Raw genomic sequence first — 24,391 nt, 5'->3', positions numbered from 1 at the left:
TTGAGCCCGTACCCATCCCTGCCGGGCCTTGTTCTGTGTTTCAGAGTTCGATAAATTCCTTGAAGAAAGGGCCAAAGCTGCTGAAATGGTTCCCAACCTCCCCTCTCCCCCAGCGGACGCTCCGGCCCCAGCCTCGAATCCCTCAGGCCGGAAGAAGCCAGAGCGGTCAGAGGATGCCCTCTTTGCCCTGTGAGCTGTCCTGTGGTTGGGCCCCCCCATGGCAGGTCTCCTCTCGCACCCGGTCCACACCAGGCTCTGGCCACTCCTCCCATCCCCTGCCCCCACTTGGTCCTGCGCTGCTGTGTCTCCATGGAAACACCACTGTGTTTGCTCCCAGGCCTCCCACTCGTTGGGCCCAGCTTTAGCCACCTTCTCTTTGGGAGGTGGGACAGTGTCACTGCAGCTGCAGCCCCTCAGCCTCTGCCCTCCTGCTCCCTCTGCCTGTTTCCTCCAGGAAGAGCTGGTGACTGGCCCAGCCCCAGGCAGGGCCAGCCCTTTGGGGCTGTTCCCGAACAGTTCCTCTGGTCACTTGCCCACAGAGAAGGGGCTCAGACCCCAGCCCCATGCCCAGCTCAGCAGGCCTCTCCTGCCCTTCTGTGCCCTCCTTGGTCCCAGAAAGGGCAGGTCTGCAGCCGCGGGCTTGGTCTCACTCCCCACTGCCACTCCCTGACGAGCGTCAGCACTTCAATAGGCTCTGTGGTGCCCGCGGGTGGCATCTCTCATCTACCACCTGCTTGACCCTCTTCACTCTCCACTGCTAGCCCAGGCCCACTGCCGAGCTGGGACCAAGGGGTCTGCCGCGGGCCCATGGCTCCGGTGTGGGCAGAGCCTGTAGAGGTAACATTGCGGTGGCCTCGCTGCCCCCATGAATGCCGCTCCATCTGTGGAGGGACCTGCGCGGTGAGGGCTGGCTCTGGCCGGCCTGGGGAAAGCTAGGCACCTTTTGGAATGTGCTTCGTTCGGCTTGGCCCAGGGTAGCCTCTGCCTCCACCTCCAGGGCCCATAGCAGCAAGCGGTTTTGACCCTGAGTGAGATCCCAGTGACCCAGCAGCCGGCACAGCTCCAAGGCCCCAGTGCTCCTCCTGGGTGGGGTCTCAGCCTCCCCCACAGACTGTCCTGAAGCCTGACCTCGCAGCCCACCTCGGAAGTGGGGGGCGGCTGGCGAGCCCCACTCCGTCCTGGGTCCTCACTCGGCCCCAGCCTGGTCTAGCCTGAGCTGCCCTGTGCCCAGAAGGGCACACGGGCTATGCCCGCAGCTTCTCGCCGGCCCGGGAGCCCTAGCCCCGCTCAGAGCTCTAGCAGGCGCTCCCTGGCATCAGGGCAAATCTGGGGTCTCCTGGGAGCATTCAGGGTGGGGTTGGGGGCTGTGGGGGGGCGCCAGCAGGAGCAGGTGTGGAGACTGAGGTGCCATTGGGGGACCCACACCTGGCCTGGCCCTCCCGCAGCTCCCTCCACAGGGGAGGCCTGGGGTCCTACTGGCATCTCACACCCCAGCTCCTTGGAGGATGCCCCTCCGTGTAGCTGGGTCAGCCTGCTGCACCCTGCCCGGCCGGGCCCCCACACTGCGCCTACCCCCTGCCTGGTCCCACCCTCAGTTAGCCTTGGGTGCTGAATCGTCCAAAGCCAGCTGATGAGCTGCAGGGCAGGTGGCCTGCTTGTGCCTGGCCACTCCAGCTGGTATCCCCAGGCCTCTAGTGTAGCCTGGGGGTGTGTCTCTGTGGGGTGGAGCCTGCCTTGCCAGCCCAGGGTGGACATTGGGCCTCCGGGGGTCAGTCAGTCCTTTGGGAGTCACAGCAGCTGGGCCCAGCATCTGCTGAGGGAGGAATCGACCTCCCGGGAGTCCCCGGGTGGACGGTGTGGCAGGGGCATGTACCTGCCCCCGGGGAGACCCCACAAAGCCGTCCCCCAGCTCCAGCTGCTCAGCCAGGCCCAGTCTAGAGAGGCCAAGCCGCTAGGGTGGTGAGTGGTGGGGGCCTCACCAGCCATCCTGGCTGGAGCTGCCCCTCCGCTTGCCCATCAGGTCACAGCAGCCTGCCCCACCTGCCCCCACCACGCCCAGAAAGCAGGTGCCTGGGACGGGTGCTGCTCGCCCTTCCCGTCCTGAGGCCCCAGGTGCCCAGGCCCATCTCACTGGTTCCTTTCTGTCTGGGAGGCTCGGCTCTCGGGCTGCTCTCCCAGGAGGGAACCCTGGCCAGAGCCTTCTGCCCAGCAGAGTGAGACCCTCCGAGCCACCAGCCTCGGCCAGTGTTAGAGACCACAGATCCAGTATGTAATTACACTAAATTATTGCTGGGATTCCTTATAAGCACTAATTATACCTGATTATAGGTTAAAATATTTATTTTGTCAAAATATTTTCTTGGGGATGTGTTTAACCTTTTCTGTGTTGTGTGCTGAGATGTGAAAACTAACTCCTTCCTCCTGCCTCTCTGACCAGTGGGCAGCAGCAAAAAGCACTGAGTTCATGTGACCAGGCACTGGTGGGCCTTTGGCCAGCCTGCCCCGGAGCGGCCCCTGCCTAGGACCCCCAGGGGAATGTGACTGACTGGCTTATCTGTGTGCATAAGGACAATGGCCTCAGAGCTGCAGTGACTCTTCACTGGCCAGGCCAGAGGGCAAGGGGGCCGTCTGCTGTCTGTCCTCCCGTCTGTCTGTCAGCCCCTCAGTGTGATCACCTGTGCTGTCTGCCCTGGATCCCGCCTCGGCGCCCTGCCCTTCCCCTCTTTACCGGGGTCCAGAGAAGGGAGCCTGGGGAGGTGGGGCAGGTGAGGACCTGGGGCAGCAGGTGCCCAGACTCCAGCTCCTCCTGTTCCTTCCTGCCACCACAGCCCCACTTGGCCTCCGCACGCTTCTAACTCAGTCCAACCCAGCCTTCCGGAGGGTTCAGGGGGCTGTGGGCCAGTGAGGAAGAAAGCCCGTGGAGGACAGTTGAGCCTTTTGTACTGGCAGCCCCCAGGCCCGGGCCCCCTCCCTTGTCCCCGACATGGGCATAGCCAGCTTCACCACTCAGAAGACACCCTGAGGCCCCCACCTCTCCCATGCCCAACTTCTGCCCTTCCTGTCCCTGGGGCGCCCTGAGAACAGCTGTCAACTCAGAAGGCTCATGGCATCTTTCCAGGTGCTCCTGGAGGAAAGGGGGTGAATATTTAGTCCCTCGAGTTTGCACTTGATTTGTGAGGGTTCTCAGGTTTGTTGTTGGTGTCCCCCAGCCTAGCGGTCTGTCACTGTCTGTCTCTGCCGGCAGAGCAGGACTGGAGGGTGGGTCAGTGACACCAGGGCGTCCGTCTACCCACTAGCTCTCCTAGATACGTCTGTCTAGTTTGGGATCTTGCATGTAAAATACACAATAAACAAACAAACAGACTGCTGCTGTGCAATCTCTGTTCCGTCGGGCCTGCCAGAGCTGACCTCCAGCTTTGTCTAAGCAGAGGCAGCGTGAGCCTCCGTGCTGCCAGGGAAACTCGCCCCACTCCCTCTGCTCGGGGGTAGCAGTCGGAATGAGACCAAGGCCCTATGCAAAGGGAGTCTGGGAGCAGCCTCTAGAGTGTGAGGGCCCCAGGCTCTGTGGATGGAAAGTGTGTCCCCCTGTGAAAGGTGCTGTGGGTCCAAAAGAGGCCTGCTCTGTGTCCCTGTTCAGTTCAGTCACTCAGTTGTGTCCGACGCTTTGTGACCCAATGGACTGCAGCACGCCAGGCCTCACTGTCCATCACCAACTCCCAGAGCTTACTCAAACTCATGTCCATCGAGTCAGTGAGGCCATCCAACCATCTCATCCTCTGTCGTCCCCTTCTCCCTCCTTCATCAGGGTCTTTTCCAATGAGTCAGTTCTTCGCATCAGATGGCCGAAGTATTGGAGCTTCAGCTTCAGCATCAGTCCTTCCAATGAATATTCAGGACTGATATCCTAAAGGATTGACTGGTTTGATCTCCTTACAGTCCAAGGGACTCTCAAGAGTCTTCAACACCACAGTTCAAAAGCATTAATTCTTCAGCACTCAGCTAGCTTTATTGTCCAACTCTCACATCCATACATGATTACTGGAAAAACCATAGCTTTAACTAGGCAGACCTCCGTCGGCAAAATAATGTGTCTGCTTTTTTTTTTTAGTTCTACCACTTTATTGCTACCAACCCATCTCCCTCGTGCACACATGCTCAGTCATGTAATCCCATGAACTTCAGCCTGCCAGGCTCCTCTGTCCATGGACTTTTCCAGGCAAGAATACGGGAGTGGGTTGCCATTTCCTTCTCCATTTCTCTGCTTTTTAATATGCTGTCTAGGTTGGTCATAGCTTTTCTTCCAAGGAGCAAACATCTTTTAATTTCATGGCTGCAGTCACCATCTGCAGTGATTTTGGAGCCCCCCAAAATAAAGTCTGTTGTTGTTTCCACAGTTTCCCCATATATTTGCCATAAAGTGATGGGACCGGATGCGATGATCTTAGTCTTCTGAATGTTGAGTTTTAAACCAACTTTTTCACTCTCCTCTTTCACTTTCATCAAGAGGCTCTTTAGTTCTTCTTCACTTTCTGCCATAAGGGTGGTGTCATCTGCATATCTGAGATTACTGTCCTGTGTCCCTGAGTGCGGGGCAAAGTGGGGTGACCCTGAGACATCACCGTGGATGTGCCAGGATCCCATGCTGAGCCTGTGGAGTGCCAGACTGGCCAGGAGGGGAGGGGCAGCTCCAGTCCAGTTCTCAGAATTCAGGACACTTTGCAGCCAGGAAGCCCTGGCGCCCTCTCCCAGGGCCTGCAGGGCGGGGAGGTCTTGGGGAGCAGCCAGAAGAGGAGGCAGTGTGGGGAGTCCTGTGGGTCCACTCATGACTCATGGCCCACTGCCCACTAGTCCCCCACTGAGACATCTGAGGAGAAGTCCTTCCTCAGCCCCCCTCTCTTCCAAGGAAAAGGTCTCTGGGGCCCTGAGGAGCTGGGCATGGGCAGACAGGAGGCCTTGAACATGCAGGACTCACCCAGAAGTGCCGTTTGCTGTAGTGGAACCCTTGCCAGCTGTTGCTGGGTGGCTTCAGAGGATCTGTGCAGGGGCTCCAGGACCTTAGCACCAGGGCGTCCATGGGATGGGCCATTCCCTTCCCACCCCTGCCCAGAGCTGCAGGCAGGGTGTCCTGTGCTGTGAGAAATGAGGTCAAACCCAGTTAACCCAATGCCTCCAGGGCCCTGCCTGGGTGGATTCCAGGGACAGAGGGGACCAGGGAAGCTCACAGGCCGCTGTAGCCTGCTGTTGCTCAACTCCCGTTTTTCAAGAAAAGCCAGGAATGCAGCTTTCAGTGAAATGTACACTTGACAATGAACTCAGAATCAGAACGCGCATGTAGTTGGAAGTGGTGTCAGTTGATGCCTCACTCTTCCTGTAAGCCCCAGCCCTCACTGAGTTCCTGAGGCTCTTCCCTGGCTGGTGTACCCCCAGAGCGGCTCAGAGAGGGCTCCAAATGACTTGTCCAGTATACAGCAGAAGTCAAACTGGCATGAGAACACACGGTCAGCCAAGACCAGAACCAGCCATGTCAATGGCCATCTGGTTCCACAATGACCAGATGGGGAGCTGGGAGGAACCCAGTGCTCCCTGCAGGCTCTCTGCTGCCTCAGCCACAAGCTGGGCAGGTCCCAGCTCAGCTACTGCAGAATGAAGCACGAACAGGCAGGCCAGGGGCAGGGGGGCTCCAGGAGTGGGGAGGGGTCTGTGTAGCCTGAGGCAATGCCCAGGGCAGGCAACCCTGGCAGCTCCCAAGCTTGCCCCGCCACCTGCCCCTGAGTTCCGGCATCAGGGACATGGCTCGGCCCTGCCTGCGCTGGACACCTGCCCCAAACGGCTCTGAACCCACAGACGATGCCCCTGTGCCTCTCAGACGCCCACAGCAGCAAGGAGCAGAGACGAGGCCTGCCTCTCAGGTGGGCCGGCCGGATGCCGGCTCTGGGCGGGGCGGCGCGGGCGGGGCTCCGGGTCGGTCGGGCGGCGCACGTGACACAGCCGCTGGGAGCCGGGCGTTGACGCCGCGTCACCCCACCCGGGGCCCCGCGCCCATTGGCTGCGCCTCGGGCCGGGGCGGGGCTCGTCCAGCAGGCGCCCCCGCGGCTCCCGGCGCGCGTCCCCGCCGCCTCGCTCTGCTCACCTGTGAAATGGGATGCCGTCCTCCGGGAATAAAAGGGTTAACGCGGACGCGCGCAGCTCCGGCGCCCGGTGCCGGTGCGGCCGGCAGCAGAGCCCCCGGGAGGGGCAGGGGAGGGGCGCTCAGAGGACCATGTTCACCGAAGAGCCGCAGCCCCAGCTGGCTTTCTCCACCCTCCCCTGGACGCCTGCCCTGCTGCCCAGGTGAAGCAGTGATCTCTTTGGTGGCAGATTCCTCCCTGCTCCCACGACTGGGTCCTACAGGGGGCTTCAGCCAGCCTTCACTTCAGCTGACTGCGGGTCTCCATGGGCCCTGCTTCATCACCCTTTCTTCTGAACTGCTGCAATTATGCGTGCGTATTGACTGAGCTTGCTCTTTACATATGCGGTATAGGCGCCTACAAGACAAGCAGGCACGTCTATCTTGACCTTGACTCCAACAGACTCTGCAGGAAGGAGTGTTCTCATTTTACAGACACCAGAAAGGTGAAGTAAGATGTTCCAAGTACACAGCAAGCAGGTGAAAACCCAGACCTGTTTCCTGACTCTAAGAAACTGGTCTTCAGGCTTCACACAGCACTCCCTCCCCGCCCTGGGAAGGGCTGTTGGAAATTTTAGGGAACTCCCCAGATTCCCAAGGCCCTCTGGGTGCTTGGCTCCTACTTGGGGGGGGGGGGGCTGGGCATCAGGATGCAGGGGGCTGTTCCCCCACAGAAGTTCATCTGGGGGGCCAGGCCCCAAGGTTCCCTGAGCAGGACCACTTGGGAAACAGATATGGTTTAGAGGTCCCCCGGGGCTTGGCCATCCCTGTTCTGGGTAATTTTCCACCGCAGCCACTTCCGGGAGGGGAACAAAGAGCCCTGCGTGTCCAGGCTGAGCCCCAGGGACTTGGGACTCCAAGGCCTCTCTTGGTCTGGGCAACACCCCCCTTCCAAAGTGCGCCACAAATGTCACTCCGTCAGCGGGTGTGGTCAGACAGGCTATATTTGGAATCTGAGCAAAGCAGTACTCAGGATGGCTGAATTCACTGAGGAGTTGGGGGTGGAAGTGGGGGTCCAGACCTCTGATAAGGCTCCTTGGCTTCCCCCTACCAAGGGTGTCTCTGCTCACTGCTTCCACACTTCCAGCACCTGCATGTTAGTATCTCAGTCCACCTCATAAGGCCCCTCCCTTGGCACCTAGCTCTGCCCCCAATCCACAGGACCCAAGGTCCTGGTCCAGCCCTCTCCCTAGCCTAGCTGTCTCGTCTGACCTGCCCAGGCCTGTCCTGATCCAGGGCAAGGGGGCCCAGGCCCAAAGCACAGACAGTCCCTACCTCATCCCAGCTGCCCTGGGGATGGGGCCCAGTCCTGGTACAGCTCCAGGTGGCTGTGTGAGCTTGTGCTGGTGAGCTCCTGAACTCTGGGTGCAGAGGCCAGCCCACCTTTAGCAGCCGGACTGGGCCCACTAACCCCCAACCCTTCTGTCAGTCCCACAGCTGGATCTGAGAGGAAAACAGAGTAAGTCAGAGTGGGAAATACTAGCCTTTTCCAGGCTCTTCAGAAGATCTAAAGAAGGAAGGGCAGGCTCATCTCACAGACCCAGCCGGCCACCGTCACTAACGTCCCGGTCAGCCTATTCGGAGACACCATCAAGCCCCATTACAGCTGAAGAAACTGAGGAACAGTGTGGTGAGGTAACTGGCCAGATGGCACACAGCAGGTCTTGGACTAGTCTGTCTTCTAAAGACCCAAATCTCGGAATGAGGTTTGTCGGGTAACTTCCCGCCTCAAGTACAGAGACATCTGGGACGGACCCAACCCAGGGCTTCCACTCAGCCCCCTTGCTCAGGGCGGGAGAAGCTGGGGCCTGCCTGAGCCCCACGCAGTCTGCGCGGGGACGGAACGGCCAGGGGCCGGGTGCGCAGGCCAGACCGGAGCCACCTGACTCTCCTCAGGTTGGGCGGGACCGTCCACCCGGGGGCGGGGCTCCTGCAAGGCTCCGCCCCGCCCCGCCTGCCCCGCAGAACCGCCGCCGGGAACCCAGTTTCCGAGGAACTTTTCGCGGGCGCCGGGCACCGCCGAGTTCGGGGCGGGACGCGAACGCGCGGAGCGGCTGCGGCAGGCCCGGCGGACCTCCGGAAGGAGGCGACTGCGCCATGGACGAACCACCCTTCAGCGAAGCGGCCTTGGAGCTGGCGCTGGCCGAGCCGTGCGAGCTGGACGCGGCGCTGCTGACCGACATAGAAGGTGCGTCAGGGGCACTGGGCTCCGCGCGCAGGCGGCGGTGCGGCCCGCGCCTCTGGGCAGGGCGCCCCGGGTCTCTGCGCCGAGCGCTGCGGGCCTCGCGGTCATGTCCCGGCGGAGCCGCCCGTGCCCGCGGGTCTTGTAGGAGGCTCGGCGCTGAGCACGTGCGCTTCTGGGCGCCCCGACCCGCACCCCGCGGCCAGCGAGTCCTCAGTCGCGAGGCGGCGTTGACTAGAGCCAGGGAGCCGGCATCGCCGAGGCCCCGCCCCGCCCCGGCCTTGACGTCAGCGGGAGGTTACTCTCGGTCGTTCCCTCCGGCGCGAGAGTTCAGCTCGGCGCCCGCGCTCCTGCGCACGCGCGCCGCGGTCTCGCCGACCCTGACAGACCAGGTCCCGGTTCTCCTAACTGGCTCCCGGTATCGGTTCGGCACACGTTTATCGAGCGTCTACTGAATACCAGGCCCGGTCCTGGGCTCCCCCTTTTCTTGGAAGCACAAACCCACCTTAAGGAAACCCATAAACAGATGTTTACACTTTGTGGGAGAGCTGGGGCAGGGAGACTGCTTCGGGTAGGGCGGTGGGGTGGGACCTGAGCTCAGCCCTGAGAAGGATGTCTTCCCCGCAGAGGGCACGGCGAGGAGTTGGAGGGGCACAAGGTGAGACTGGGCAGGTGGGTGGAAGAGGACTTGGCAGGGAAAGGCGGGAGCAGCAGCGTGGGCTGTCTTACACACCTGGAAACACTGCTCTGGTTGTTCTACAAAGAGGATGTTGGGGGCGAAGCTGCAGCGGGGCCAGTCAGGAGGCTGTTGCCCACGGTGCACAGAGCACATTCCAGCCTCCACAAGTTGCCTCCGAGTTTCCTATGCAGTTTCAGCCACGTTGGCTACCTTGCACTTGGTTGATGGGGAAAACAGGCCCTGAGAACAGGACCCAAACCTCCCACAGCCTGGATGGACTCATTCATGGAGCCTGTGGCCACCCTAGGGTTAGCAAAACTGACACATTTGAGCCAATCACTCTTTTGATGGATGCTGAGAACCCAGCTGGTAGGTCCCAAGAGTTGCCAGGTTCCCTGGAGGGGAGTTGAGAGGAAGGCCAGGCAGCGTTGACTCGGGGGTGAAAGCTGAACTGGATCCCAGAGGCAGTGAGATGTCAAGTGACTTGTCCCAGGTCACACAGCAGAGCATGGTAGAGCCAGAATTCAAACCTAGGGTGGGAGCTCCAGGGCCCACACTCTTAAATGCTATTCTCCTATTGTGAGTGTGTGTGTGTGTGTGTGTGTGTGTGTTTCTCCTATCGTGAGTGTGTGTGTGTGTGTGTGTGTGTGTGTGTGTGACTCCATAGAGCAGGGGACTCAGAAGGCTGCTCTATATGGAGGTATGCTGGGGGCCCGGGAGTAGGTCGAAACAGGGTCATATCACATGCCCACCTCCTCATCCTAGCACAGAGCCTTTGACTCATGAGACTGAGGACTGGCATCAGGGAGTCCGCCCATGGCTCTGAGCCCCACCCAGCCTGGGCATGTGCCTTGGCCAGATTCTGTCATGTGACCAGCACCCTCACCAGGAGCCCCAGGTCCTGTGCTGCAGGCCAGGCCCTGGCTGCAGCGCACCACAACTCCGGGTGGATCTGCCTGCTCCCAGCCTCCTTTTCCTGTTCTTGTTTTGGGGTCCCTTGTGGCCTTGAGAGAGGGTATGTGGGAGCCGCCTTGCATGAGTGCTGGGATTGTGTTGATGCCGTGGAGGGCCTCGCCTCCCACTGGTTCATTCACTGCACTATGCTGCTCAGTGACGAAGAGTCGATTGGAGGCTGCTGATTGGGTGGGCCTGGTCGAGGGGTGGCCTGGGGCTCCGGTGCATAGCTGGAAGTCACCTCTGCCTGGGCTCCCCAGTTCACTCTGTCTTCAAAGTCCAGGTGTCTGCCTTCGGCCCAGTCCCTAAATCAACCACAGGGACCTGGCTTCCTGGGCTCCAGGCCAGCCTGCTGAAAGAGGTACATGGGGGCCAACCTGCCCCACCTGCCCCAGGCCTCTCCCCACAGTCTGTCATGCCAGTTCTCTCCCTGGTGCTGCCATGCATGGGCCCTCCTTAGAAAACAAGCTCAAGATGGCTTACAGCCCTGCTCTGGCCACAGCACATACCTGCTCAGCTCCCTAACCACCATGGCTCCCCAGAGCCCCAAGATACAGTCCCTTGTCTCAGCGTGGTGTTTGAGACATGTCAGGTGGGCCGGGCCGGCCCTCCCGTGATGAGTCCTCTCCCTCCCTCCAGGCCCTCCCCATGCCCTGGACACACTCTGCCCCCACAGGGCGCCCCTGCCTTGTCCTCACGTCCAGAGGTCCTGAGGGCAGAGCCTGGAAGAGGCCTCTCCCCCTGAACACGGCCCCTCTTCATCCCTGTCCTGCCTTGGGTGCCTGACCCGTCTGCCCCGGGTGGCAGGAAGCAGAGGCCCTCCCGGTGTGGCCGTGTGCTCTCTCCAGGCAGCAGTGGCTGCCCTGGAAAGCTGGGGTGAGGCCACAGGTGGGCTGCCCGTGAGCCCCTGTGAGTTCCAGCCCTTGCACCTGTGAGGGGGATGGGGATAAAAGTGCTGGGGGCAGTCCAGGGAGGCGGGTGGGCCGGCAGTTGGGAGCTACCTTCTGCCCGGTGGTCACCTCACTGGATGCAAACATCCTAGGTGACCTGCCCAGCCCCAGGCGGGGTCACCACCGGGCAGAGGCTGGGGTCTGGACTTCGCCCAGCTGATAGGGGCAGGCCAGGTGACAGTGACTCCTGGCCAGAGCAAGTGCCTCTGCCCTTCTTGCCAGCCACAGGCCCCGTGGATGTGCCTTTTGACCCTGGGACCTACTGGGCGTGCACACCTGAACCTGTGATAGGGGAGGGGGGAGCCTCAGAAATGCTACGGTCATCTCCTCATTGGTATACAGACTGGGGGCGGACATGTCTACTGCCCCCAGCTGCCTAGCTGAGGTGTGGGGAGCAGCAGGAAGGCCAGGCCCAGTGGGGATTGCCTCCCAGGCCAAGAACATGTTGCAGGAAATCTGTCTCTAGCTGGCAGAGGAGGGCCCAAGCCCAGCAGTTGTTTCTGGGTCTCTGGCCATAGTTGATGGTTTGCTGCACAACCACTTCGGGGCAGCCTCAGAGATGCAAATAAAAGCACCTTCGAGGTTCCAGTCACACAGTTGTGAGGACTAAGGAAAGCACCCCAAAGTAGGTGAAAACGATAAAACCCAGTGCTGGTGATGCTCTGATTAAATGTGACATATTGCAAGGGAGAGTGTAAGGAGGTTTATTGTTCCAGAGAGCAGCCTGGCAGCTCGGAAGCAGTGTGCTGCCTTTGAACCAAAACACACACTTCAGAGGGGGCAGTGCCTTGGAGCTTCATGCTGCCTCCTCTCCGCATAGCATTCTGCACTCACATCCTGACCTGGGATGTGTGGTGGCAACAAGTTGGGACAGAGCCAGGCTGGCCTCAGGGCTCACTCCTGCCCCTGGAAGGTGGGGCTGGGGGCTGTGGGCTTGGGGGGTTGGCAGGCCTGGGTGTAGGTCTGAGGTTCTTCACTTGGCAGTTGGAGGACCTGGGGCACATGGCCTCCCTCTGAGCCTTAGTGGCCTCATCTGGTTAGAGGGCTCATTCAGGTTTCCCTGGGGCTCTGGCCCTGGGGCCATCCCATTCCAGGAAGAGCAGGCACCCGCCACGTCCCTGGGCAGCCCCACGTACACAAAGGCAGACTCTGCCCCCGCTGCACACATGATCGGCTGAGGACATGCGAACCTGCCAACTGTGCTTCTTGGGAGGTTCCAGGAGATGCTGGTGGGAGCAGCGGGGCTGGCTGGCAGGGTGCAAGCCCACTCCCCACCGCTGCCCTGTGCCCTCCCTTGCGCAGCTAGAGGTGGAGCGGTGCTGTTGCTTTGTGCTGCTGCTGCAGACTTTGTGACCTGCTCACAAATCTCTTTTCTGCCCATTCCCTGAGAATTGGTGTTCTTAACTCAGGTGACAGATAAACGTGGATTGGAATTCCAGCTTTGGGCTGTCTCCTTGACCCCCTTTGCTCTTGACCCCCTCTTCTGCAGTCACACCAGCCTCTTCTTTGTCTTGACAGTGCACCAAGCTTGCTCCCACCTCAGGGCCTTTGCACTTGCTGTTCTACTGCCCGTGACATCCTTCCTTCCTCCTGGCCCACTCCCTCCTTTCATTCAGGCCTCTACTCAGATGTCCCCTCCACAGAGAGGCCTGCCCTGATTCCCTCTGTTTCTTCATGATGCTCATCACCTGCCACCCCCTTCCTCCACGGATTAGTAGATGGTTGGCCTCCCTCACTGGAACAGAAGCTCCACTAGGAGGTCGGGCCCCTCTGTTCCTGCACCCCCAGCACCTGGAACTGGCCTAACATTTAGGAGAGGGCAGGAGATATTGTCAGAGAAACAGATCTGAGCTTCATGGGCCAGGCCATATGGGGGAGGTGGTGAGCTCCCTCTCCCAGGAGGCATGTAAGAAGAGTTTGGGGTGCAAGGCCTTGTGTCAGCTGGATGGTTCATAGGCTCCTGTGATAGTTAGAGCTGGGCTCCTGTGGGTGGGCACTGTGGGGGTCCCCCGAGGATTTCTGTCATGGCCTCACAGGATAAATAGGTCCGAGAATAAAAGGCCCACATCTGCCTTCAGAGGGAGGTTTGAAGGTAGAGCCAGGGACGGGGGGAGGGTTTCAGGTTTCCTGTTAGGCCCTGATAGAATGAGGGCAGGAGGGGAAAAGATGAAGGTAGGCTAGGGGAGGGGCAGGTCGGCCCCCTGAAGCTGAGCCCACACCTCCCCTCTCCCCATAGAGTGAGTGCAGGAGCCACGCGGGCTTTGAGTCTTAGGTCACGCGAGTGTTTACTTCACCAGCGGAGGGGCCCCACTGTGGGAGCCCTGGCCAGCCTTTCAGACCCACTGGACTGGAAGGAGCTTCCTTAAACTGTGTACCCTGGGGGGGGGGGGGGGGGCGCCTCTCTTGCCTCCTAGAATCCCCTGCTCCAAGGCCAGAGGTGAAGGCTCAGAGAAGGAGAGTGACTTGCCTGGGACTGCACAGCAAGTGAAGGGTGGAGGGAAGTTCTGGGACCCAGGTCTGGCTTTAGGAGAGAGTGAGAGGGAGCCCGTCAGACCATGAGTTCAAGGGGTGGTGGCCCCTCAAGACGCCACCAGATGCTTGCTTCTCACTGCATCTTTGTTAGATCGTGTCCCTGAGACCAGCCTTCCTCTTGGCAGCTGTTCCTGACCCTATCAGCCGTGGGCCTCCCCCTTCTTGGTCCTTGGTTTGGATGGGACAAAGCCAAGACATGTGAAATGGGAAACAAAGGGGGAAGAGAGCATGAGACAGGGAGAGGGACGGTCAGGAGCAGGTAGGCTTGATGCTAGCTGGCCCTGGCCCTGCAGGGGCTCAGGTGTGGGTCAGCCCTGGAATTCAGGCCTCAGTGTCTCCCATTCTCAAGGTACTCAGGTGAGGTAGGAACCTTGCCAACACCAATGTCTTGATTTGGGGGGCTGAGGGAGGGTGTGAGCACCCACCAGCTGAGGAGGGAAGGAGGTGGAGAATTCAGTTGCCCTTGGCACCCGCTGCAAGTCCATGGAAGGACCCAGACAAAGAAGGGTGGATATGTGAGGGAGAGGAGCCTCCTGGAGAGTGAGAGCCATCGGGGCCAGGGGGTCTGTGCCCCCAACACCCTCTGAGGCTGCAGGACACCAACAAAGGGTTGCGGGTGGGCTTGGCTGCAGTTGGAGGCTGGCCTAAGCCTGGGGTCCACTTGGCCACAAAAGCTGGAGCTGGCAACCTGGGCTGCTGGCCAGGCAGGCTCTGTTCATTTGTGTAGAACTCGAACCTTACGCAGAAGGGGAGAGGGCCTGGGCTCCCCTCTAGAGACCCCCAGAGCCTGTTACCCCAGGACTTCCTCACCTTCTGTCCCAGGGACTGGGCTGCCTGTTGGCCTCCCCGGACCCTGCAGTGAGTGAGTCAGGTTCACCCCGAGGCTGCTGGGGGTGGGGGTCACTGACCCCGTCCCAGATCCAGGCCCCTCTGCAAAGGGATGTCTGTGTGGGGCTTCAGCTCCGGCTCAGCTGTTACTGGCCATCACTTCGGGGTATGGGTTCCCTTTCTCAGTTTCCCTGGGAAGTGACTGTTGCCAGGGGTCCCTGCGGTGGGGTGTGGCCCATGCTGGGGCGGCCCAGGAAGGGGAGTTCCCCACACCCACTGCCAGGCGGCCCTTGGCCTCACTTAAGCACTGCACCCAGTAACACCTTTACTTGTCCATGTCTGAGCCGGAATCGTGCTCGTCCCATTTTCCAAGAGCGAACTGAGGCTGAGCGAGGTGGAGACCGGCTCAGGGTGTCAGAGAGCCAGAGACTTAGCTGCGGAGTTGGGGCACCCCTGGCCAGCCCCTCGTTCCGCCGCTCTTCTTTGACTTGACCGCCAGTAACCCCTGCAGACGTCGGCGCCTAGTGGGTTAAGGGCCGGCGTCCGCCAGTAACCCCGGCCCCCATGCGGCGCCTCGGGGCGCAACCCGAGCCTCGCGCCGTGGGGGTGGGGCGGGGCCGGGGCGGGGCCCCAGGAGGCGGTGGCGCGGCCGCTGATTGGCCGCGCGCGCTCACCCCATGCCCGGCCCGCGGCTACGCAGGGCGGGGCTGGCCGGCGGGGCGGGGAGGGGAGGGGGCGTGGCGGGGGCGGGGCCGGTGGGTAGCTCTGTCGCTCGGCGGCTTTAACGTGCGCCGGCACCGCTGGTGAAGTCTGTGCTCGGAGACAGGCAGGCCAGCCGCCTGGACGCCCCGAGGGGCGACGGGCCCGGGCCGCGGAATCATGGACTGCACGTTCGAAGGTATTTTTTGGAGGTCTCCACCCTTTTATTATAGAGCTTTCATCTCCTCAGTGGGGTTCCATCCTCGGTGCCCTGAGGAGAGGTGTACACGCTCCCTGCTCTAAGAGGAGTAGGCACCCCACCCCCACGTCCCGAGTAAGGGGGTGGCTTTCCCACATCTGCTCCGCAGGGAGGGGGACCGCTTTTTCTTCTGTCTCCTGGGGCTCCATTTTGGCGGGCACCTTGGGCTTGACAGACAGTGGGAGCCCCGGGTTCAGCCAGTTTCCTCTCTCGGCCTCAGTTTCCCCAACTATCAAAGGGGCTTGTGAAGCCTGGGGTAGGGGGACCTGCGGGAGGAAGCACTCTGTGCACTATGACCTGTGCAGACCTGGAGGCTCAACCAAGTGTTTGTGCTTGAGGACAGGAGGGCTGAGCCTGGCACCCCCACCCCCCAACCCCATCCTCCGTTGTGCTCTTCTGGCAGCCTGGGTCGTCCCCTGCAGTCACTTTCCTGCCTGGCACCTGTCAGTAGGAGGGACTCAGGTGACCTTGAGGCCCCCCTCTGTGCAGCTGTCTGTCACAAAGTGTTTTGTCTGTCCTGTACAGATGGGGAGACTAAGGCCCAGTGAGAGGACACTTTCACCAGAAGCTCAGGCTGGGAGTCTAGGGGACACCTGGGGCTCCCAGGGTTTGCTCATGGGTCCTGCAGAGCTCTTTGACCCAGTGGATGACTCCCTCAGTGGGTTAGAGGGCCCTGGACTGACCCAGCCAGACTGCTGGTTGCCAGCTGGGGGAGAGGGCTTGCGGCCAGTTTGGGCTGCCGTGGGCCATGTGTCCAGTCTGTATGAGGAGGAGAGTCAGGACAGACGGTGTTGGCTTTCATTGAGGGTAGGCTGAAGCCTGAATGGCCGGTCCCGAGGCTGTTTGGCTGCAAACAGGGCCTGGGCTTGTGCCCAGAACATTCAGGGACACACTGGTTGGCACACATATGGCCGGCAGTTGACTCTGCCCCAAGTCTCAGTCTATTGAACAGAGAAATGGGTTGGTGAAGGCAGTTCTGAATTGAGCAGTCGTGGACCTTTGCTTCAGGGGCCTCTGGCATTGTCCAGTGTCGCTGTTGATGCACTGGGCAAAGCTCCAGATGTCCCAGGTGAGTGTGGGCTCCTGGGGGTGGCTTTTTGTTTCTGTGGCGTTGCTCCCACGTGTACACTGTGTGTATATTGGGGGCGTGAAGACACACGACACCTGCTCCACTGCTGCTCACAGCTTTTCCTCCTCCCTGCAGACATGCTTCAGCTCATCAACAACCAAGACAGTGACTTCCCGGGCCTGTTTGACTCACCCTACGCTGGGGGTGGAGCAGGGACCACAGACCCCGCCAGTCCTGATGCCAGCTCTCCGGGCAGCCTGTCCCCACCTCCTTCCACGATAAGCTCCTCACTTGAAGGCTTCCTGGAGGCAACCAAGGCGACACCTCCACCCTTGTCCCCTCCCCAGCCTGCACCCACTCCCCTGAAGATGTACCCATCTGTGCCTGCCTTCTCCCCGGGGCCTGGGATCAAGGAGGAGCCAGTGCCCCTGACTATCCTCCAGCCCACCACCCCCCAGCCCCTGGCTGGGGCTCTCCTGCCACAGAGTGTTGCGGCCACCACCCCACCGCAGTTCAGCTCTGCCCCGATTGTGGGTTACCCCAGCCCTCCGGGAGGCTTCTCCACAGGTAAGGAGGGCGTGTGGAGGTGGGGGTCTGGTGCTCTTGGTAGAGGAGTTTGCAGGCTTTAGCAGTCGGGCCCCTCCTCTGTGGCTGGAGGTGCTTGCTCACCAGCAGTTCTCGGGCTCCTGTGGATGAAGCACTGCCTGCACTGCCCAGGGTCCACACCAGCTACCCTTCCGCAGAGTGGTTCTTGGCTGGGAGGCTGGCATACTTGCATCAGAGCCCTGGGCAGAGCCATCCAGATAGGAACCGTGGCCACAGGGGTAGTGACTCATCCCAGGTCACATGGTGATGAGGATCTGGGAGACAGTTTGGAAGTGGGTTGCGACAGCCCGTGTCCTCAGCCCCAGCCTTCATCTCTGCAGGGACCCCTCCGGGGAGCAGCTCGCAATCACTGCCTGGCCTGCCACTGACTTCCCTGCCAGGGGTCCCGCCCGTCTCCTTGCACAGCCAGGTTCAGAGCGCGGCCCCCCAGCAGCTGTTGACAGCCACAGCCACCCCCACAGTGGCCCCTGGAGCAACAGCTGTGACCTCCCAGATACAGCAGGTCCCGGTGAGGCGGTCTGGCTGGCATCAGGGAGGTGGCGGCCCGGGGCCTAGACCCATAGCCCATGGCTGAGGCCCCTCCTGTCCGTAGGTCCTGCTGCAGCCCCACTTCATCAAGGCAGACTCGTTGCTCCTGACGACCGTGAAAACAGACGTGGGAGCCCCCTTGAAAGCAGCGGGCATCCGCTCCCTGGGCCCTGGCACTGCTGTGCAGGCAGCACCCTTGCAGGTAGGGGGCTCAGGTAGGGTGGGGAGGTGGCTTGGACGGGGTGGGGGGGGCGGGGTTTGCTCACGTGCATGTCCACCTGCTAACTGTGCCTGGCCCTGCAGACCCTGGTGAGTGGTGGAGCCATCCTGGCCACGGTGCCGCTGGTGGTGGACACTGACAAGCTGCCCATCAACCGACTTGCTGGTGGCAAGGCTCCAGGCTCGGCACAAAGCCGTGGCGAGAAGCGTACAGCCCACAATGCCATCGAGAAACGCTACCGCTCTTCCATCAATGACAAGATTGTTGAGCTCAAGGATCTGGTGGTGGGCACTGAGGCCAAGGTGTGGGCTGAGGCCCTAACAGTGTGACTCTGGGGAAGGAGGCACCTGGGAGGAAGAGGAGGATGGGACTCGGCAGACAGTCCTGGGGCCCCAGCCTCCTCGGGCCTGGCGGCTCTGTTCAGCTGAGCTTCAGGGAAGCCCCAGGTAGCACAGGCTCTTCCAGGTGCTGGGGATTCAGCAGAGGACAGACAGATCCTGATGTTGAAGAACTGATGTTCTAGCAGGGTGCGGGGGTGCCAACAGATCTGGGTTGGGGTGCGCCAGGTGGCATAAGTGCTGTGCTGGAGAGAAGAGGGATGGGGGGAAGTTGCAAACCTGAATTGGGTGGTCAGGGAAGGCCTCACAAAGATGAGGCGATGTGTGAACAGAGACCTGGAGGAGGTGAGAGGGTGAGGCATAAAGGTGTAATGATGTTGACAGCAGTCAGCCAGGTGCTGTTGTCTGTATGTTACTTACCTGGGCGGCAAGTTCTAGGGGAAGAATGTTCCAGGGAGTAGGAATAGCAGATGCAAATCTCCTGAGGCAGTTGTGTTGCAAAGCAGCCCTGCTTCCTCGCTTCAGTGCCCAGCTCTCTGGCCTGACTACTTGTGCCATCTCCCTCCCACCCCACCCCTGCAGCTGAATAAATCTGCCGTCTTGCGCAAGGCCATCGACTATATCCGCTTCCTTCAGCACAGCAACCAGAAGCTCAAGCAGGAGAACCTGAGTCTGCGCACTGCTGTCCACAAAAGCAGTGAGTTCTGGCCCCCTCCACACCTGGCCTCTCTTGAAGTTCTTGCCCTGCAAGGGCCCTTCAACCTCTCTTTGGCCCTCCCTGGCCTGCAACTCTCCCAGGTCCTGAGCTCTGATTTGGGGTGAGGTGGGGTGTGGAGCTGTCACTCCATCCTGCTCCTCTCTGGCCCACAGAATCACTGAAGGACCTGGTGTCTGCCTGCAGCAGTGGAGGTAGCACAGATGTGCCCATGGAGGGCATGAAACCAGAGGTGGTGGACACCCTGAGCCCGCCCCCCTCAGACGCCGGCTCGCCTTCCCAGAGTAGCCCCTTGTCCCTTGGCAGCAGGGGCAGTGGCAGTGGTGGAAGTGGCAGTGACTCGGAGCCTGACAGTCCGGTCTTTGAGGACGGCCAGGTGGGGCCTGCAGTGTTGTTCCCTTCTTGTCATCTAGCAACTTCCTCTGAGCCCCAGGATTGGGTCAGGCCCCTCATACATCCCACCTCCCCTTTTATAGACAGACGAAAGATGGGGCTGAGAGGTTCCCACAGTAAGGCAGGGGGCAGAGTTGACCCCTCCTTCCCGGAGCCATGCTCTGTGGGTCACGCCGTCCTGTTCTCACCACTCTGCCCGCCCCCCCCAGGTGAAGCCAGAGCTGCTGCCTGCCCCCCACAGCCAGGGCATGCTGGACCGCTCTCGCCTGGCCCTGTGTGCGCTCGTCTTCCTCTGTCTCTCCTGCAACCCCTTGGCCTCCCTGCTGGGCAGCCGGGGTCCTGCTGGCCCCTCCGACACCACCAGCATCAATCACCATCCTGGGCGCAGCATGCTGGGTGCTGAGGGCAGAGGTAGGGTGGTAGGAGGGGGGCTCTCGCAGATGTGGATCTTGTCCTGTGGGCTTGGGGCTCTGGGTTTCCTGGGTGCTCAGCCTCTGTGTCCCCAGCCTCTGTCTGTCCCCAGATGGCCCTGGCTGGGCCCCATGGCTGCTGCCCCCACTGGTCTGGCTGATGAATGGGCTGCTGGTGCTTTTCTCCTTGGCACTTCTCTTTGTCTACGGAGAACCAGTCACTCGGCCCCACTCACGCCCCGCCGTGCACTTCTGGAGGCATCGCAAGCAGGCCGACCTGGACCTAGCCCGTGTAAGCGGCCGGACCCCCGGGGGATGGGAGCAGGCAGGGCCGGGACCCTGAGCACTGCCTGGGAAGGTGCTGGGCATACCATGGACCTCCCCTGTTTTCCCCACTCCTGTCTACCCCTCCGACTCCTGTGGACCCCTGGGGGCCCAGCCTGTGCTGCTGGGGATGGTGTGGTCCTTGCGGGGGACCCAAGGTGGGGGAATAGCACAGCCCCATGTTTCTTACCTGAAAACCCCTCACCCCCAGGGGGACTTTGCCCAGGCTGCCCAGCAGCTGTGGCTGGCCCTGCGGGCCTTGGGCCGGCCTCTGCCCACCTCCCACCTGGACCTGGCCTGCAGCCTGCTCTGGAGCCTCATCCGCCACCTGCTGCAGCGTCTCTGGGTGGGCCGCTGGTTGGCCGGCTGGGCAGGGGGCCTACGGAGGGACAGGGCCCTACAGGCAGACGCTCGCACCAGCGCCCGCGATGCGGCCCTCGTCTACCACAAGCTGCACCAGCTGCACACCATGGGTATGCGGGCGAGGGCTGGGCCCCCGGGGTCCTGATGCCTCCGCACCACCCTTGGCCTCACGCCCTTATCTTCCAGGGAAGTACTCAGGTGGGCACCTCGCTGCTGCCAACCTGGCGCTGAGTGCCCTGAACCTGGCCGAGTGTGCAGGAGACGCCGTGTCCGTGGCCACGCTGGCTGAGATCTATGTGGCCGCTGCACTCAGGGTCAAGGCCAGTCTGCCCCGGGTCTTGCATTTTCTGACGGTGAGTAGGTGGTGACCAGTGGGGGCTCTGTGGGTGGGTGAGGGCTGCACAGAAAGGCACGTGGTTATGGGGGCGGCTGCGGGCCCACTGGGGTCTCAGCCAGGGTTCAGTGTGACGGCCCGTTCCCTCCTCAACAGCGCTTCTTCCTGAGCAGTGCCCGCCAGGCCTGCCTGGCACAGAGTGGCTCAGTGCCCCTTGCCATGCAGTGGCTCTGCCACCCTGTGGGCCACCGTTTCTTCGTGGACGGCAGCTGGGCCCTGTGCAGCGCCCCGAGGGACAGCTTGTACAGTGTGGCTGGGAACCCAGGTGCCTTCTCACCCTGGGCCCGTCCCTGGGCCCACCCCTTTCCCCACCGCTGGCCGCCGCCTCTGTCCCCCGTTCCCATTCTCTTGTCCCCTACCTCTCTGCTGTCCTTGCCCACCCTGGCCTGCTGCCCTGCCATCTGGTGTGGCTATGGGGATGTGCAGACGCGGAGGCCAGCCTGACTGTCTCAGCTGGGGCTCTTCAGAGGCAAACAGGAAGACGGGGCGGGGGGCCAGGGGGTGGGCATCATCGGGAGGTGCTGCAGACAACATCACTATGCAGTGAGGAGGTCGGGAAAGGGAGTGCATCCCAGGTGGGTTATCCTGTCCACGGGTGGGCGGAGTGTTTATCCACCAGCTTTCACTTGTCTCAGAGCCAGGCCCACCCATGCTCAAAAAAGATCCCTAGTGCAGGGAGGTGCGTGTGCACAGGAGGGGTGGGGCCATTCTCACCCTTCCACTCGCCCACTCTTCTCCACAGTGGATCCCCTGGCCCAGGTGACTCAACTGTTCCGTGAACATCTCTTGGAGCGAGCACTGAATTGCGTGGCCCAGCCCAGCCCCAGCCCTGGATCAGCTGAGGGGGACAAGTGAGTGTCTCTGTGCGCCTCAACAGGCCAGAGCACCCTGCCCGGTGGAGCCTGGGAGAGGCTGTGTCCAGGGACCCTGTGGGTGGCCAGAGCCGGGCCACTGTGGCTTTAGGTGCATTTCGGTTCTTCTCTGGGCCTCAGTTTCCCACCTGCTCAGCAGGAGGGGATGGAGGCTCTTGGAGGAGCCAGGATGCCAGGCTGTACTGTGTGCAGAGGTGAGGACCCCTGCCAGCCATCCTGACTGCCTGTCCTCTCCTGCCACAGGGAGTTCTCAGATGCCCTGGGGTACCTGCAGCTGCTGAACAGCTGTTCCGATGTGGCCGGGGCTCCTGCCTGCAGCTTCTCCATCAGCTCTAGCATGGCCGCCACCCCCGGTGAGCCCCCCGGCATTCCCACCTGTGACGCCCTCAGCCCCAGCGCCAAGCAGCTCCGCCTCGGGTACAATGTGACTGAGTTTCTGCCCCCTGTGCCCTCTCTGCAGGCACAGACCCGGTGGCCAAGTGGTGGGCCTCTCTGACAGCTGTGGTGACCCACTGGCTTCGGCGGGATGAGGAGGCAGCCGAAAGGCTGTACCCACTGGTGGAGCACCTGCCCCGTGCCCTGCAGGAGTCCGAGTGAGCACAGGCTGCATGCTCGTGCCCCACCCCCAACCCTGCCCCCAGCTTTGTTCTGTGTCCTTGGGGTCCCGCCATGCCCTTCCCATGAAGCCAGAACCAGGGCAGAGGGAGGTCTGGCCATGACACCTCTGCCTTGGCCCCAACAGGAAACCCCTGCCCAGGGCAGCTCTGCACTCCTTCAAGGCTGCCCGGGCCATCCTAGGCCGCGGGAAGGCTGAGTCTGGCCCAGCCAGCCTGGCAATGTGTGAGAAGGCCAGTGGGTACCTGCAGGACAGCCTGGCCACCACACCAGCTGACAGCTCCATTGACAAGGTAAGGGCTGGGGCCGGGGGCCTGGCCCGTCTCAGGGGCCTTGGCCTTTCCACTCCCTGGATGGTCCCCCTTGGGCTGCGGAAGACTGCAGGGTCAGCCCAACAGCACAGGACAGGGGACGCAGCCGGCCTTGCCTTCTGGCTAAGGCTTGGGTCCAGGGGAGAGTGGCTGCTCCCTCTGGTCTCAGTGTCGTCCCCCCCAGGAGGAGGGTGGGGTGAACATGTGGCAGGGCCCTCCTTGGAGGCTGCCGCACAGGCCGGTGGGGGCATGGGGGCCTGGAGAGCGGGCGGCCCCGCGGTGCATTGCTGTTGCATTGCATGTGTGAGGCAGGTGCAGTGCCTCGGCAGTGCAGCCCGGAGCCGGCCCCTGGCACCGTGGGCCCCCAGCCTTCTCTCCCACAGCCAGAGGCCCTGACCTCTGCCCTGCCCTACCCACCACTCCTAGGCCATGCAGCTGCTCCTGTGTGACCTGCTCCTTGTGGCACGCACCAGCCTCTGGCAGCGGCAGAAGCTGCCGGCACCCACCCAGGCCTCTCAGGGCCCTGGAGGCGGGGCCCAGGCCTCTGCCCTTGAGCTTCGTGGTTTCCAGAGGGACCTGAGTGGCCTGAGGCGTCTGGCACAGAATGTCCGGCCTGCCATGCGGAGGGTGAGTGCCCATGGGGCCCTGACTTGCAGTGGGGACAGACATGAGGTGTCTGAAGGGAGTGGGGGCCTGATCTGAACCTCTCCTGGCCCGTCCTGCCCAGGTGTTCCTACATGAAGCCACTGCCCGACTGATGGCAGGGGCCAGCCCGGCACGGACACACCAGCTTCTGGATCGCAGCCTGAGGAGGAGGGTCGGCCCCTGCAAAGGAGGTGAGAAGCCGGCTGGCCCAGGTGGGAAGGGTCGCAGGCCAGGTGAAGGCTGCAGAGGGAGACCGTAAGACACACAGGAGCCTCGGGACTTCAAGGTGGCCCCCGACGGGAGCCCTAACCTGAGACTCGGGGGACGACTGTCCTTTGTGGAGCACTCACTCTATGTGCTCCAGGGGAAGGCGCGGAAGGGACCCGCTGCATGGCAGCCCAAGACCAAAGGCATGGGGGCGCACGCAGGACCGGGCGGCAGGGGCGGGGCCAGGGTCCGAGCCCCACCCCCGGCGCGGCCCCGCCCCTGACGTGCTTCCGTGCGCGTGCGCAGGCGCGGCGGCGGAGCTGGAGTCGCGGCCCACGAGGCGGGAGCAGGCCGAGGTTTTGCTGCTGGCCTCCTGCTACCTGCCTCCCGGCTTTCTGTCGGCGCCAGGGCAGCGCGTGGGCATGCTGGCCGAGGCGGCGCGCACGCTCGAGAAGCTCGGTGACCGCCGGCTGCTGCATGACTGTCAGCAGATGCTCATGCGCCTGGGCGGCGGGACCACTGTGACCTCCAGCTAGACTTCTGCCGGCGGGCCTGCCCCAGAGCCGGGTCTCCGTCTCAGCGGCCGAGGGCAGCGCCAGAGATCCGGGGCTCACGCCCAGTCCACGGACTGCATGGCCCCTGGGGGGCTGGAGACCCTCGGAGACGTCTGCTCTTGACCTGCAGGCCTCCCCAGTCCGCTCCCACACTCGGCGTGCGGTGGCCAGGATAGTGCTGGCCCCTTGTGGCCGGTTGGGGGATTGCTGGGGCCTGCCACCGCCGCCGGATGTCACGTGCTCCCAGTGACATCCCCTCTTGGGTGTCAAGGGACCCCAGTCCGCAGCTTTCCCCCTCCCTCCAGAGAGAAGAGAGGGGTGCATTTCACCGAGCCGAGGGACCCTATCCCCGGTGTTTCCCTCCCATCTGGGGAGACCTGTGCATAGTGTAGATGGGAGTGCACCAGCCTCCTGGCCTCCAAGGCTCAGCGTTACTTTGCCTTTTGCAGACTTTATTTTCATAGGTTGAGAAGTTTTGTACAGAGAATAAAAAATGAAATTATTTATAATCTGGCTTTTGCTCCTTTCGGGTGAGGCTAACCAGAGTGGATTCTTTGGGCCTTCCATCCCCCTAGCAC

The 24,391-nt window shown here is 61.9% G+C and overlaps 2 protein-coding genes across 9 annotated transcripts in view; both read left to right on the top strand.

Annotated features, from left to right (window-relative positions):
• TOM1L2 (target of myb1 like 2 membrane trafficking protein) overlaps positions 1-3,363 on the top strand; it is a 71,913-nt gene extending 68,550 nt beyond the window's left edge. For all 5 annotated transcript variants that reach the window (XM_065910456.1, XM_065910453.1, XM_065910452.1 and 2 more), the window contains one exon: positions 45-3,363. In XM_065910456.1, coding sequence (XP_065766528.1) covers positions 45-193 — 149 coding nt within the window. In that variant the 3' untranslated portion in view covers positions 194-3,363. The remainder of the gene's footprint in view (positions 1-44) is intronic.
• Positions 3,364-6,507: 3,144 nt separating this feature from the next.
• On the top strand, positions 6,508-24,322 carry SREBF1 (sterol regulatory element binding transcription factor 1). Of its 4 annotated transcripts, XM_065909866.1 has the most exons (20): positions 6,508-6,646; positions 7,596-8,354; positions 16,454-16,885; positions 17,245-17,432; positions 17,517-17,654; positions 17,756-17,974; positions 18,593-18,707; positions 18,881-19,101; positions 19,328-19,529; positions 19,642-19,820; positions 20,064-20,325; positions 20,402-20,568; positions 20,706-20,874; positions 21,352-21,460; positions 21,725-21,834; positions 21,942-22,074; positions 22,224-22,389; positions 22,834-23,034; positions 23,135-23,243; positions 23,566-24,322. In XM_065909866.1, the coding sequence occupies exons 2-20, from the start codon at positions 8,264-8,266 to the stop codon at positions 23,793-23,795; spliced, it is 3,441 nt and encodes a 1,146-aa protein (XP_065765938.1). In that variant the 5' UTR covers positions 6,508-6,646; positions 7,596-8,263; the 3' UTR covers positions 23,796-24,322. The 4 variants fall into 4 exon arrangements, with proteins under 4 accessions (XP_065765938.1, XP_065765939.1, XP_065765937.1 ...); XM_065909867.1 differs by lacking the exon at positions 6,508-6,646 and having other exon boundaries at positions 7,458-8,354; XM_065909865.1 differs by lacking the exon at positions 6,508-6,646 and having other exon boundaries at positions 8,109-8,354; positions 17,756-17,956.
• The last annotated feature ends 69 nt before the right edge of the window (positions 24,323-24,391 follow it).

The sequence above is a fragment of the Muntiacus reevesi genome, chromosome 18 (genome assembly GCF_963930625.1).
Source record: "Muntiacus reevesi chromosome 18, mMunRee1.1, whole genome shotgun sequence".
Taxonomy (NCBI): Eukaryota; Metazoa; Chordata; class Mammalia; order Artiodactyla; family Cervidae; genus Muntiacus; species Muntiacus reevesi.
The sequence above is the reverse complement of the archived record's forward strand: the minus strand, read 5'-3'. Positions and strand labels throughout refer to the sequence as shown.